Genomic DNA, 13467 nt, shown 5'->3' on the forward strand with positions numbered 1-13467 from the left:
AAAAACCCATCGTTCAGATCTCCTGAGCAGAGCACAGTTGACTGACAGCCTGATCTGTTGTCCTCTGAGTACAGTGCCATTTCTGAAAGAGATGGGCTACTTCTCCATCGACTTGGTTGACGTTTTCTCAGAAATGGGCTATTATCAGAGATTGTTTTTACTCAATCCTTCTCTCTCTTTTTTCTTTACAGATGTCAGATTTGCATCATGGTCTGAAAGTTCTTCCCACCTTCTCTAGACTTCTCCCGTTTATCCATCAAGGCCTTCCCCCTCCACCTCCCCAGGTAAATGTCTTTCATGTAATTGGTATTACAATAATCACTCATCTTGGCATCTGCTTCTCAGAGGATTTGAATTAACACAAAGTTTGGAGAAAATATAAATAATTTGCAGTTAGATGTGGTAATAATGACATATTTATTGGATATTCAGGTGTAGATATTGAACAGGCAGTTGCATACAAAAATCTGAAGATGCAGGAAGTGGGGGGGAGGGCTAGTCTGGAGACAAATTTGGAAGTTGACTATCAATGATACTTAAGCCATGAAACAGGATGGGTTTATGAACGGGGCAATGTAAATAGAGAGGAGAATAGATCTGAGGATTAAATCCTGATTAAACATCTCAACCAGAAAAGATGAATGAGCAGTGGGGTAGAGGGAAATCAGGAGAGTGCAGTGGACTGAAAGTCAAGAGAAGAAAGTGTGTCTAGCAAGTCAATAACCTTATAAAATGCTGCTGATGGATCAAGCAATATGAATTCTAAGAATTAATGACTGAATTTATCAGTGATTGGGATAATCGCTGACCTCGAGAAGAACAGTTTTAGGATACGTAGAGTTGGGAGGCTGATTTGAGTGGATTTTCAAGAAAGAATAGGGAAAACAGTGAATATAGAAATGGAGTAAGTGAATATAGAAAATGCTATCAAGGAGTTTTGCCATAAAGGAGACCAGGGAATGGGGTGTGTCCTAGAGGGTGATATAGGTTCTAGGAGCTTTAAAAATTCATTTGTTTGCTTTTGTTTTTATTTTTAAGATGGGAACAATTAATCATGTTTTTGTGTTAATAGAAATGATCCCCTAGCAAGGGGGAAAAGTGATGGTGTAATAGGGAGAGGGGGAAGGCTTCCTGAAGCAATGTCCTAGAGTTGGAGAGGAGGGGTAGGATGGACAGTTCAATTCACATAATAGGAGGAAAGGCAGAGTGAATAGGCACAGGTGGAGGTAGGTGGATAAATGTGGGTGTCGGCCCTTGTGGAAAATGTGATTCTATTTTCTCAGTGAAAGTGGAATGAAAAGGAGGTGTTAGAGGTCTATATTTATCTAGAGAGAGTGAATACATTCAGGAATTGCAGTATGATTGCCTAGCAGCATTAAGAACCCATTTGGGGTTGTAGGCAAGAATGTAAAATGAGAGCAGTCTGCATACATTGGTTTTTTCTGTACTCATGATCAGCTCTGCGGAGGCAGGCACAAGTAGGCACTGGACTGGATTTAATTAGGCTTTGGGTCTTACTGATTGAATACCAAAAAGGAAGAGGGGGGCAATGGAGTTGAGGGGGTAGGCAAGGGAGTGATTCTAATATAAGGCAAGTGAGGACATGGAGATGGTGAGTATTCAGGTTTCCCATTAACCCTAAAGACATCATGTAAGCAATTACCTGCAGAGTTTATGAGTAAAACTCTCCTTATGTGACGTTTTTTTAAAGTTTATTTATTTTGAGAGAAAGAGAGAAAGAGTGTGCACCAGCAGGGTACGGGCAGAGAGAGGGAGAGAGAGAATCCCAAGCAAGTTCCATGCTGTCAGCACAGAGCCCAGTGTGGGGCTCAATCTCAGGAACCATGAGACCATGACCTGAGCCAAAATCAAGAGTCAGATGCTTAACTGACTGAGCCACCCAGGCACCCTTACATTTTTATTTCATGTATCAGCATGGCTTGGAGCAATGTTGGGAGTGGTGGTGCTTTGCGAAGGAAAATCACCAAGGGAAGCACTAACACATGTCATTTGCCAAATGGTATCTTGGGCCAGAATTGAAGGACTGATAAGACAGAGATATTAATGGCTAATATTTCAAAAGAGCAGGCTTTTCATGTTAACAAAATGTTTCAGTGGAAATGTTTGTCGAAGCATTAATCTTACCCTATGATAATATTTTGCTTGGATAACTTGGGCCAGCATATATATTCTCTGCAAGGGCTTAGTCAAAAGATTTTAATAGGAGTAGGAATTCCACAATGAAACACAGTACTAAGATTTCTACCTCAGTTAACTTCTTTGTGCATCTAATTCATTATACTTAATACTACTTTGTATTAAAATGACAAATACAACAATTCCTTGTATATACAGGAAAAAAACCCGGTAAAACACGAACATCACGCCAGTTCTACTAGAGATACCACAGTGATTTCTTAAAATTGCTCTTTTAGGTACTCAAGCATTACCTCTGTGCACACAAATGTTTTTAATTAGTGTTGTCTAAATAGCTTAAAGAAAGCCAATAATTCCATTATTGATATTTCCAAACAAATTAAATATATTGTTTTATAGCAATAAGTCTTACATTTCTGAAAAATATCAAATGTTTTTTTAAACGATGGGATATAAAATTAACAGATACTTCATATGTTACTTAAATTAAATTTGGTTTGCTTATATGTACATTGCTGAATAAGTACACTGATATTTTATATAACAGCAAAGGTGACTAAGCAGTGGTATTTAAAATTTCTTTTGAAATGTCCACATCTTGACAAAATATATACTACTAACATACCACATTTGTGAAGAACATGCTTAGAGTCTTTGGTGGTAGAAAAAAAAATCTATATAGAATACATATGGTTTTTTCATTTTTCTTATTTTTTGTTTTATAGCTACTAATTATTCTAAAGATAGTATTTTTCTTGTCTTATAATGACTGTAAGGCATGACAATGACCTTTCCTTATAATCAACATTCTACCTCTGAGAATAAGCTGAAATTTTTCTTAAGGCATAGTAAACCTCTCCATACACAAGAAATTGACTTGCCTGCCTACAAAGTGAATCCCTATCCACAACTGTGTGGGAATAATGAAATCTATAATATGACTTTTGGGAGTATCATTTTCAGGGTTCAGCAGATTAGGATTCATTCCTGGCTCTGACACCTGTGTATGGGGTGTGTGAATTTAGCCAGGTTACTTCACCCTCCTATGACTCCATTTCATCATCTGTGTTCCCCTCACACTGTTGAATAGAATATTAAATACAAGAGAGTAGGACTTGGTCTGCTTTAAGAATCCCTAGTGCCCAGCGCACAAATGGGTCCTAAATAAGTGTTTGTTGAATAAATAAATGTAATACTTAAAGCAGGATAACAGTAATTGTTTAATAGGGATATTTTGGGATTAATGACATAATACATCTTGGGCATAGAGCACAGTCCTAGGTCAGAGCAACTATTCTTAATGGGGAGAGTTCTAGAGAAGCCACAGTAAGTTTGGCTTCTGTGTCTTATCTCCCCTTCAGATTATGGGTGGGATTTATACTAGAATTAGTGACCCTATGCTATCTTCCAGCACCTGTGCATTGTGTAAGAGGGAAAATATTTACTTTATTACCATTCATATCTCCTACATCTTTCACGATATTTGGGAGAAGTGAAAACAGGCCAAGTGGATTAAAATATTTTAACATACAACCTAAAGCTCATGACACCACTGAAAATGTTTTCAGAGCTTAAACACCAAACACCAGAGGTAATATACATGATATTTTATTGATTTAAGAGGTGTATTTAAAACCTTACTTATCCAAAATCTGGACGGATTTTATAATCAATGGCATCTTATAATTGACTGGGTTCTCTCTTCTTTCCTTCCTTTCTTCCTCCCTCTTCTTCCTCTTTCCCTCCCTCCCTCCCTTCCTCCCTCCCTTCCTTCCTTCCTTCCTTCCTTCCTTCCTTCCTTCCTTCCTTCCTTCCTTCCTTCCTTATTTCCTCCTTCCTTTCTCTGTCCTTCCTCCCTTCTGTCCCTACCCCTCTCCTTCACTCCATCCCTTTTGTTTTCGTGGTTCATAATATAATAAGGTGTTTTAACTAGAATTGATGAAATATGGTATAGCCATATATTAAAGCAGTATTTCTCAATATGTATTTCTTATCACCACCCAACCCAGGCAAGGAGCCTTTTAGGCATTTTTTTCTCTAATTTTCCACTTCATGAAATTTTAACACCATAGGTATACTCTATATCTGTTTATGTATTGCATGTATGTATGTGTTTTCTGAATAAAAGGACTGATTTTTTTTCCCCCCTAAGAACCAATATCATCCCTTTGGGACACTATTACACCCACTGAGAAGGCAGGTATTAAAGTGACACTCCATATCACTCTTAGTTTTTAAAAACTCATTTACTAGAATATTGGGAATCATCAACTAATTCTTAGGTTTAGAACTTTTGGTTTTAATCATATAACAGAATGTCTAGGAATTTTATCATTATCACAAATGACCGTCAAATGCTGTCAAATGCGTGCAAAGTTGGAACATTTGCTATTTACCCCAAAAGCCAGAAAGCTATCTATAATATTTTTGTTAACAAATAAAAGATTTTCAAGTTCATCCAGTGATATCAGTCAACATATCATTCTCATTTTATGAAATAAGACTATTTAATACTTTTAGTGTATATTTTTAGGATGTTCACTACTTCACCTTTACACATTCGTGATTTTAAAGACATAATTTGAACACCACATCAATAAAGAGATTTTTAAAGACCATCTAATTTCCAAGGGGTACAAGAGAAACCTGCTTTAGGCTACACTACTGCACTCCGTGGAGACGATGAGAATGTACAGTTCTTGAAGCCCCTGTTCTGTCAGTGGTTAAGCAGCCTGGGGATTCCCACCTCCAACAGTAATGACTGAAATCAGAAGTTAGTCCCTCTGTGATGAGTGGTTTGCACCAGAGGGAAGACACCTTCTATGGCTATCAAATCAGGATTTGCGCTTGCAAAGCTAATTGTTGTATGTAACAACTTTAACCGATGGAGGAAGGAGTGATTTATTTACTTGAAGAATGTCCAGTATGTTCTTAAATGTTCACTTACCTTTTCTCTGGGCCGTGTAGCTTAACTCCCATTCTTTTTACATTAGTGGTGCAAAAAACCTTAAAATTAGTGATGCATAAAACTTTTAACTTTGTTGGATGTATTGCACTATTATATTTGACAATCCAGACATTTGGCCTACTTGTATTGGGTTATGTTAAATGACTATTTTTTGCGGCTCAACTGTGTCAAAACAATGTGCACTCGATTTGGGGGACGTGAACTATTCTAGCAGACCAAGCAAAATATCAGCAAAAACTAACACAGGTGGTATACTCAAAAGAGACTCTTCAACAGTACATAGACATCCATATCAAGGCTTTATCAGTTGAGTTAGTTGTACACAAGCTTTTGTAAATAAACTGAAAGTGGCTTCAAAACCAGAAATCATCTCCTCCACTGCTCCTAGTACTTGCCCTTTCTCTGCCTTTTAACCGAAGCATCTCCATGATACTCCGGGCATAGACATCTCTCAAGTTCACACTGATGTATGAGTCAGTGGCTATATTCTTGGTAAGCTTCTTCAGAGCTTCGCGCTGTCTAACAGCTGCTTCCTTGAGCTTTAAGGTGAAATAGCAAGCGGAGAAGCGGTCGTTAATAATAGCAATAGGCAAGGCCAAGACAAGGATTCCTGATAATATGCACATGAAGGCCACGATTTTGCCTGTGGTGGTGTCTGGTCTAATGTCCCCGTATCCCACAGTAGTCATGGATGTTGTGGCCCACCACCATGCACAAGGGACACTTGTGAAGGTTGTGTCAGGAATACTCTGCTCAGCAAAATATTCCACAGTTGAAAATATAGAAATTCCCACAGACAAAAAGAGGAGCAGTAGGCCGACTTCTTCATAACACTGGGTGATTGTCATCCCGAGTGAGCGTAATCCTGTAAGAGAACAACTGCTGTCAGTCCCTGGGCACCTCTTCCCTCCCCCACCCCTCTGCTTTCCTCCCTTCCCTCTCCTTTCTGACTATCCACCCACAAATGTGCATTTCACATCTAATATGTCTGCAGCATTGGGCAGTGGTTCTGGGGATAGAGATGAAAAATCATTATCTTTTTCTTCAGGGAGCTCATAGTCTAGTTGGTGGGGCCAGACTGAAAAAGACAGAAAGAAATATTTACTAAACACCTACTATTTATACCAAAAAAAGTGACAGATGAGACTAAAAAGCAGGCAGTGGATGTATGATGGAAATTATATGTTAATCCACAAAATGGGAGGCCTGTGCAGCATCGCAAGTGGAGGGCTCACTTGGCAGACGTGCATTTCAATGTACCGCTTTGGCACACTTTTCTGATGCTGGTTTTATGCTGTCTCTTTACATTTGATGTGTCTGCTTTACTCACCCTCCCAATGAAGTTGAACATAATCAGGGTATTGTTATCTGAAAGCCAGAAGGGGTAAAGGATGTCCTCCATGAGAATAAAGTGAGTGAGGCATCATATGCAAGCTGACGTGAGAACATCATGTGCAATCATGGGACATTCTTAACGGTTTACCATGTCCTGAACTTCCATGACACCCACTGAAATGTGCACCCTTAATACCAAAGCCATGGGGAAACATTTCCCTTGAGTACATAGAATTTCTGCTTTCCTGTACGGAGATAGACTAGAATACAGATTATTCCTTTCACTGCAGAAAGGTATGGGGGACTGAAGCTACTAGAAAATTCATTCACTGTGAGGCAGTGGTGTGTTCCCTATTACTATTCTGAGGACATATGGAACCCCTGGGAGACACACCCAAGAGAATCCAATCCCATCTCTAGAGAGACTCAGCCCCTAAGGAGAGTCAGTTGAGCCCATAATGGGATTACAATTTGAATAAGGTATCTCCCCTGACAACTAGAGTTCCCGAACACTGCTAAAAGCGTATCCACGTTTTGAAGTCATATCAGTCTGAAGCCAAAATGATACTGTCTCTGAAGGTCGAAGTAATATCTCCTAGAATTATTTTAATTTTATTCACTAGAGACTATTTAAAATTCATTAAAATACCATTTGTGCTCTCATTATTTTTAAATTTTGTTCTTAAAACTTTGAGATATTCTTAAATTATGTACCAAGTATTTTTAAAGATTGAGGAATATTAATTTTGACGTTTAACTTCAAAAGAAGATTTTTTTAAGACTACCTTTAGAATACCTTTTAGAAAACTGGCCTTGATGTGTCTGCATTGAATTGTATTTCTGAAATAAACTGACCACATTTGAGAAAAACCACAGTGAGGAGACTGTTTTCATTTCAAGATGAAATGTTCTAAATAATTTTGTAAAGAAAAACAAAGTTGTCTGAATTTCTGCACATTACATCTATTAACTCAGATAATCCTCAAAAAACAATAGGAGATTGATGTAATTATTAGGCAATTTTACAGATGAGAAGATTGAGGCACAGAGAAGTAGCATAAATAGTACAAAGTTACTGAGCCAGGATTTAAACTTAGGCTCTCTGGTCCTCCTGTTATTCTATAATACCTCTCAACTTATATTTATAGTTTAATACATGGGGAAATATGTCACCTACATCTACATTTTGCTAAATGTAATGTTTAAGATAAAATTGTCAAATATTTATGGAAGCATTCATATCCTTTCAATAAATTAAGTCTTTATTAATACTTTGTACTGCTTTGGAACTGAAAAAAACCTTTGAAGACGTGACATTGTGGAAATTACTATTATTTTCTTTTTCTTTTCTTTTAGGAGCAAATGTAGTCTTTACTGGGTGTTTTTAAATTGAATCATGTGAAGAGTTTATAAATACTAGAAGAAAGCATCCTATTATGTGTGTCAGAAAACAAAGAGTGGTACTTGTAAAAGTTGTTGGAAACCCCATTATCACACCGCTGGTATGGGAGACTAGCTAGGAAAATACACTACCAAAATTATGTTCGAATAAGTCCTAATTACCTCAGAGATGTGGGGGAAAAACATATTTGAGGTTAATTTCTCCCTATATTAATAGGAAGTGACAACCACCACAAACTTCTTTGAGGTGACCAACCAGGCACATATCTGGCGGAATAAGGTGGAAATAGCTAAATTATTTGTATTCATGTGTGTTGTATTAATATGTATCATATTAACATGGCATCCTACTGGAGTGTTTCTTAATGTATGGTCCATCAAAATCACTTGTAAGCTTGTTAAAATGTATGCTCCTTGATCCAACCCCAAATACTAACATCTGACTCCTCATGGATTGGAGATCAGAATTTGCCTTCTAACAAGCTTTTCAAGGGATTCTTGTTCTTATTTTCATTAAAATCTAACATCAGTTAACACATATATACTCCAGAACACCCAACAGCCATAGGACCAGCCACTGAAAATTGCCACCCTCAGGGAAATAGGGATCATCTGTAATGGATTTGTGTGACTTCCCCTGACATTGTCTGTAACTTTCATGCACGATTGTTGTTGTGTGGGAACTTTTCTAGGGGGAATGTTCATTAGATTTTCAAGCCTTCATATGATACAAGCTAAGGAATTTCTGTTACCATCTCTCTCATTCATCGCACTTTAGGGACAAGAAAATTCTTAGATACTAGACAAAGCATTTAGTAATTAGTATCTTCTGCTTTCTTCCAAAGCAAATATTTCCATTGCTTTGTCAAAAATTATGGGGCGGCAAACAGTGCCTGGTCATCTCACTTTCTGCATGGCCAGAGAAAGCATTGCAAGACTGACTTTTTTTTTTTTTTTTTTTTTTTTGCCAAGGAATGTGTGTGGTAAGCCCTTCCTTGGACACAGAAGAGAAACTGGCTTATGTCCTTATGTATCATGAATAATTTCTGCATCTCTTTTAACGTGCTGTTTATACATATATTATCTAGAACTTTCTTCAGGCCGAGTGTCTTTAATTTTTGTACATCTTCTGAGCAGCCGGTTGAAATAAATTGAGGTTAACAAGTGGTCAAATTGTTTCTTACATGTCATATCGAGAGAAGGAGTGTGGGCGGCATCTTCTTTACACTTGTGATAACAACTTCCCAGCACCATTTTGGTTGGGTAAAGTATGGGAGTTGGTAATTTTGAGTATCAATTCAGAGTCACTTCCCTGGGACTACAGTCAAGCACTAATGTTTACAAACAATGGCAAATTAAAAAGCATCACTGAAATTTGAATACCTGTGGAATGTCTGCCCAGCTTTAGCATGCGTAGAGCCCTGAGCAGCCTCAAGACCTGCACAATGCGCCCCACATTTTCCAGCTCCTGTGTAGTCTGGCTCCCACTCAGGCTCTCTACCAGAAGAGTGATGTAGAAGGGCAAGATGGCAAGGAGGTCTATGATGTTCGGCACCTTCCTCAGGAAGCGGCACCTGGCCCGCACGCACAGGAGGCGCAGGATGAACTCGCCAGTGAACCAGCTGATACACACGTACTCCAGGATTTCCAGCAGCTGCAGGTCCAGCCAGCTTAATTCAGCTGACATCAGGGCCATGTTGACGATGGACACCACCACAAAGATGATGGAGATGACCCCAAAGATTCGAGCAGCTGTGGAAGATCCAGGTTTCTCCAGGATGTTCCAGAGCTTCTGGCGGACAGTGGGACAAGGTCCTTGTGAGAAGTCCTGTTCGCTCTCATGTTGACTCTCCTGGTCTTCTGTGTCCTTCTTAAAGTCTAACGTTTCACTCAGCTCCTTCCTTCTGAAGTATCTTTTAGAAAAAACAACTTGGTGATTAGTCTAACTTTTTAAAAGTACAGAAGTAAAAAAAAAAAAAAACAAACAAAAAATAAAAGATTAAACTTAGCAAAGAGGTCATGCTTTTTTATTTCAATAAAATGCAGAAAATGTCCATTCAAATTTTACCCGGGCTGTCTCCTGCCCACAGTACCACAAAGTTCTCATTTAAGATTATTATTTTTAAAATGGTACTTTCTTGTTAGACGTTTATACAAAAGGATTTATACATAGCAAGTCTACTTTAATGCATTTTATTACCCATTTTTCTTGTAACAAGAACAGAAGTTTGTCCTATGGAACCTTTTTGTGTGTGTGATGTAAAGGTATTCATGAAGAAATGGTACCAATAGCAAAATAAAAGGAAAGTCGTCATCAAAGTCCCAGAAACATTCACAGTCAAGGAACCAACTTTCTATCTTCTGTATTTAAAGCAGTTCTCCACCCAAGTCTCAAGTTAAGGGTTCTCAGTGATAAATGATAATGCTCCCTAGTGAAACCTACATCCCTATACATGCATCTTCTGGATCATAGCTTTTCTAACTCACTCAATCATCAAGTATTTATTGCAGGCCTGACCTCCTTTGTCTTAAAAACGGATTGGCACGCATTTATCCAAAAAAGGAGGAGGTTTAAAAAGTTCCAATCGAAAGCTGGCTTTGACACTTTCCGGACCCACCGCCACCCCACCTTTCAGCTCAGAAGTGGCCTCAGGTGTTTTTTAGGCCTGCGTTCCGCGAGGATTCCGAAGCCTCACATCTTATCTCTGCCGCCCTCTCTCCACTGCGCCCGCCTCCCAGCCCGGCCACCGCACGCTTCCCGGGTACCTGTCCCTGCAGCAGGAGTCGATGCTGAGCTCGTCGATGCCCCAGTATTGGATCTCCTGAAGGAAGGAGAGCGCGCACAGCTGCTCCATGACGTGCAGGCGGCCGGTGCGGTAGTAGTGCAAGACGTAGCGGAATGCCTGCGAACTGCGGTCGAAGAAGTACTCGTTGTCCACGGGGTTGGCATCGTCGCAGAGCTCCAGGGGGCTGGGCACGGCGGCCAGGGCCCCGCGGCGGCGGCACGAGGCCACCACCACGGCCAGCTTGCCCAGGCGCGTGTGCGGGAAGCAGGACAGTGCCTGCTGCGAGAGCACGAAGCGGCTGCCGCCCACGTTGACCGTGAAGCAGTCCCCGAGCGCCAGGGGCTCCCCTTCGCCCTCGCTGCAGAAAACGCTGGACTCCAACGAGGTCAGGGAGCAGCTGTCCAGCGACGAGTCCAGCGGCGCCCGCCCTCGGGAAGGCAGCTCCATCCCCGCCGCCGCTGCCTGAGGGCGCCACAAAGTTGGGGGCGCGCCGGAAGCCTCGGTCGGGCGAGGGTGGTGGCACGGCCCCTGGCGGCGGCCGGGATTTCCCTGGTTCCCGAGGGGGGTGCCTCCCACCCGCGCACCCCTGCGCTCGTTCCCCCTCTGGCCGCTAGGGCGCGGCGAGTGCGCGACAGCAGCGCACGAGCCGGGCGCGCCCAGGCTGCGGGGAGGGGAGGGGGTCGCGCCCGGGCGAGTGCTCAGAAGCGGTCCCAGCCAGGGACAGCCCCAGGGCACACCTTCCGGGACTTACGCCCTCAGCCCCCGCTAAATCTGCGAGGGAGATTCCTAGGCCGGGAGGTGTACGTATTCAAAGCCTCGTTACTTAGGGGGTGGAGCGGGCGTGCAGGGGGAGGTGGCGGGTCTAGAGTGGAGGAGGAGGACAGGATGCCTCTTAGGGGAACGAACGCACGCAAGGGGGATGGCAAGACTCACTCCAGCCCAGGAGACCGAGAGGAAAAGTTCAGAAAGCCGAGGAAGTGGTAACCGGGTCAGAGTCCTTTCCAACTTGAGGATATATATTCCTCCGTCTCCTTTTACTGCGGCGGCTTCACAGGCCTCCCCGGGAGTAGTCGCTGGGGGTATGAGCACGTGGGGGAGGGGGCGCCGGGCGAGGGGGCCGCATCATCTGCTCCCATTCATTCTCATCCTAGTCTGATTGTCACTCGCGCTCCATTTTCTTCTCCCTCCGTCTGTTTCTGACCTGCTGGTTGAGAAATTGATGATGACTTTTAACTGAAGTCCCAGTGAGTCGCCAAGAACTAGGGGTCACCATTGCCTCGTATCGAGGCACTTTGCGCCCTTCGGTTTAGCCATTTCTGCCCGAAGAAGTTTCCCGGAGAGCAGGCGTTCTGGGCGCCTTCCCCGGCGCACAGCGGAGCTCTCATTTTAGGAGAAAGGGAAGGCAGAAAGACAAGGAATAGAACAAGCGTGGGCTGGGGCAGGAGTTTAAATAGTACCGACGGCTGGGTGAAGGGAGCAGCCGAGCGCCTTGCCCAGGTGAGACCAGAGGTGTACCCACTGGGCCCCTTGGAGTCGAGCCCCAGCCCACCTGTTGGACACGGGGTGGGGGCGGGGAGGAGGACAGGGTGACTCACCTTCCCCTCCTGGCACATCAGCGCAGCGCTCAGAGGCCGCGGCTGGTTAGGTAGCCTTTGGTAGATTCTCCCGGTGTACATGTGAGGTCTGACTTGACAGGTCCAGGAGGAAAACTGTGTTCGAGGCTGAGCTCTGCACTGGCGCTTGCTGCCTAGCCTCGCCTCATCTCCGCCGCCTCCGGCTCTGGCCCCTGGGCCGCCCCCGCCCGCGCTAGCGAGCCATTCGCGGTTTCCAGCACCAGCTGTGGGGAAAGCATGGAGCCGAGGGAGGTGAGACCGGAGGAGGAAGTGAAGCACTCCGTGACTCTGAATATCATATTCATCCTGAAGACACCTCAGGATTGCTGTTTGGATTCCCGTTTCCCTGATCTGTGTGCTCACAAATGCTCAAGAACAAAATTTTCCATGTCTGCTAGACTCAGGGTTAGGGAACTTATAGTAACTGCTTTGTGTAGCACGGTTCAAGGTTTTCTCATTTCCAGCCAGCAGATGAGAATCCTGCATTTTCCAAAAGCCTTTGCAAGTGAACCGCACATCTTTTTCTTCTTGTAAGTAGTTTTAGAAAGTATGTATAAAGAGATGAGCAGGCAGCTTGGCACAGTGGGGAGAACTTTCTCATAAGTGGACTTAATGGGCGCCTGGGTGGCTCAGTCTGTTAAGCATCTGACTCTTGATTTCAGCTCAGGTCACGATCTCCAGGTTCTTGGGTTTGAGCCCCACCTCAGTCTCTGCGCTGATGGCAGGGAGCCTACTTGGGATTCTGTCTCTCCTCTCTGCCCCTTACCTGCTTGTGCTCTATCTCAAAATAAATAAATAAAAAAAAAAAAAAAAAAAAAAAAAAAGATAAATGGACTTGAAACGTGGTTGTTTGGTTCTGGCTTTACCAAATGACTGCGGAACATCCAGCTGTCATTTAGTTCCTGGACCTCCATGCCTTCCTCAGCAAACTTTCATGTTTCAATAAAAACACTAAGCATTTCCTGTGGGCTTTATGTCAGGAAATTTTGTAGGCTCTTTACTCATTCAGTACCTTATTTAGTCATAATAATAATACCCCTTTTACAGAAGGAGGAAACTGAGGCATACCCATTTTACAGAAGGAGGAAACAGGCAAAACAGAGAAATTAAGTGATTTACTTAGGGTCACACATCCAAACTCAAACTCAGGAGTAGTTATAAGAGGCTGCCCTCATAAACACAATGCTTGGGACATCTTCTTTCTGTG

At 42.5% G+C, this 13467-nt stretch overlaps 1 protein-coding gene and 1 long non-coding RNA gene across 2 annotated transcripts; both read right to left on the reverse strand.

Annotated features, from left to right (window-relative positions):
• Positions 1–4384: 4384 nt before the first annotated feature.
• Positions 4385–11191, reverse strand: KCNV1 (potassium voltage-gated channel modifier subfamily V member 1). Its single transcript, XM_040494272.1, has 3 exons — positions 10628–11191; positions 9245–9774; positions 4385–5990 (listed from the first exon to the last, which is right to left on the reverse strand). Exons 1-3 carry the CDS (start codon positions 11092–11094, stop codon positions 5479–5481), a joined length of 1509 nt encoding a protein of 502 aa, XP_040350206.1. The 5' UTR covers positions 11095–11191; the 3' UTR covers positions 4385–5478.
• Positions 11192–11631: 440 nt separating this feature from the next.
• Positions 11632–12866, reverse strand: LOC121042879 (uncharacterized). The gene is made up of 2 exons (XR_005796506.1): positions 12243–12866; positions 11632–11851 (listed from the first exon to the last, which is right to left on the reverse strand). It is a non-coding gene; the product is annotated as an uncharacterized LOC121042879 (long non-coding RNA).
• Between the last annotated feature and the right edge of the window lie 601 nt (positions 12867–13467).

Source organism: Herpailurus yagouaroundi, unplaced genomic scaffold (assembly GCF_014898765.1).
Source record: "Herpailurus yagouaroundi ecotype Mexico unplaced genomic scaffold, PumYag 186, whole genome shotgun sequence".
Taxonomy (NCBI): domain Eukaryota; kingdom Metazoa; phylum Chordata; class Mammalia; order Carnivora; family Felidae; genus Herpailurus; species Herpailurus yagouaroundi.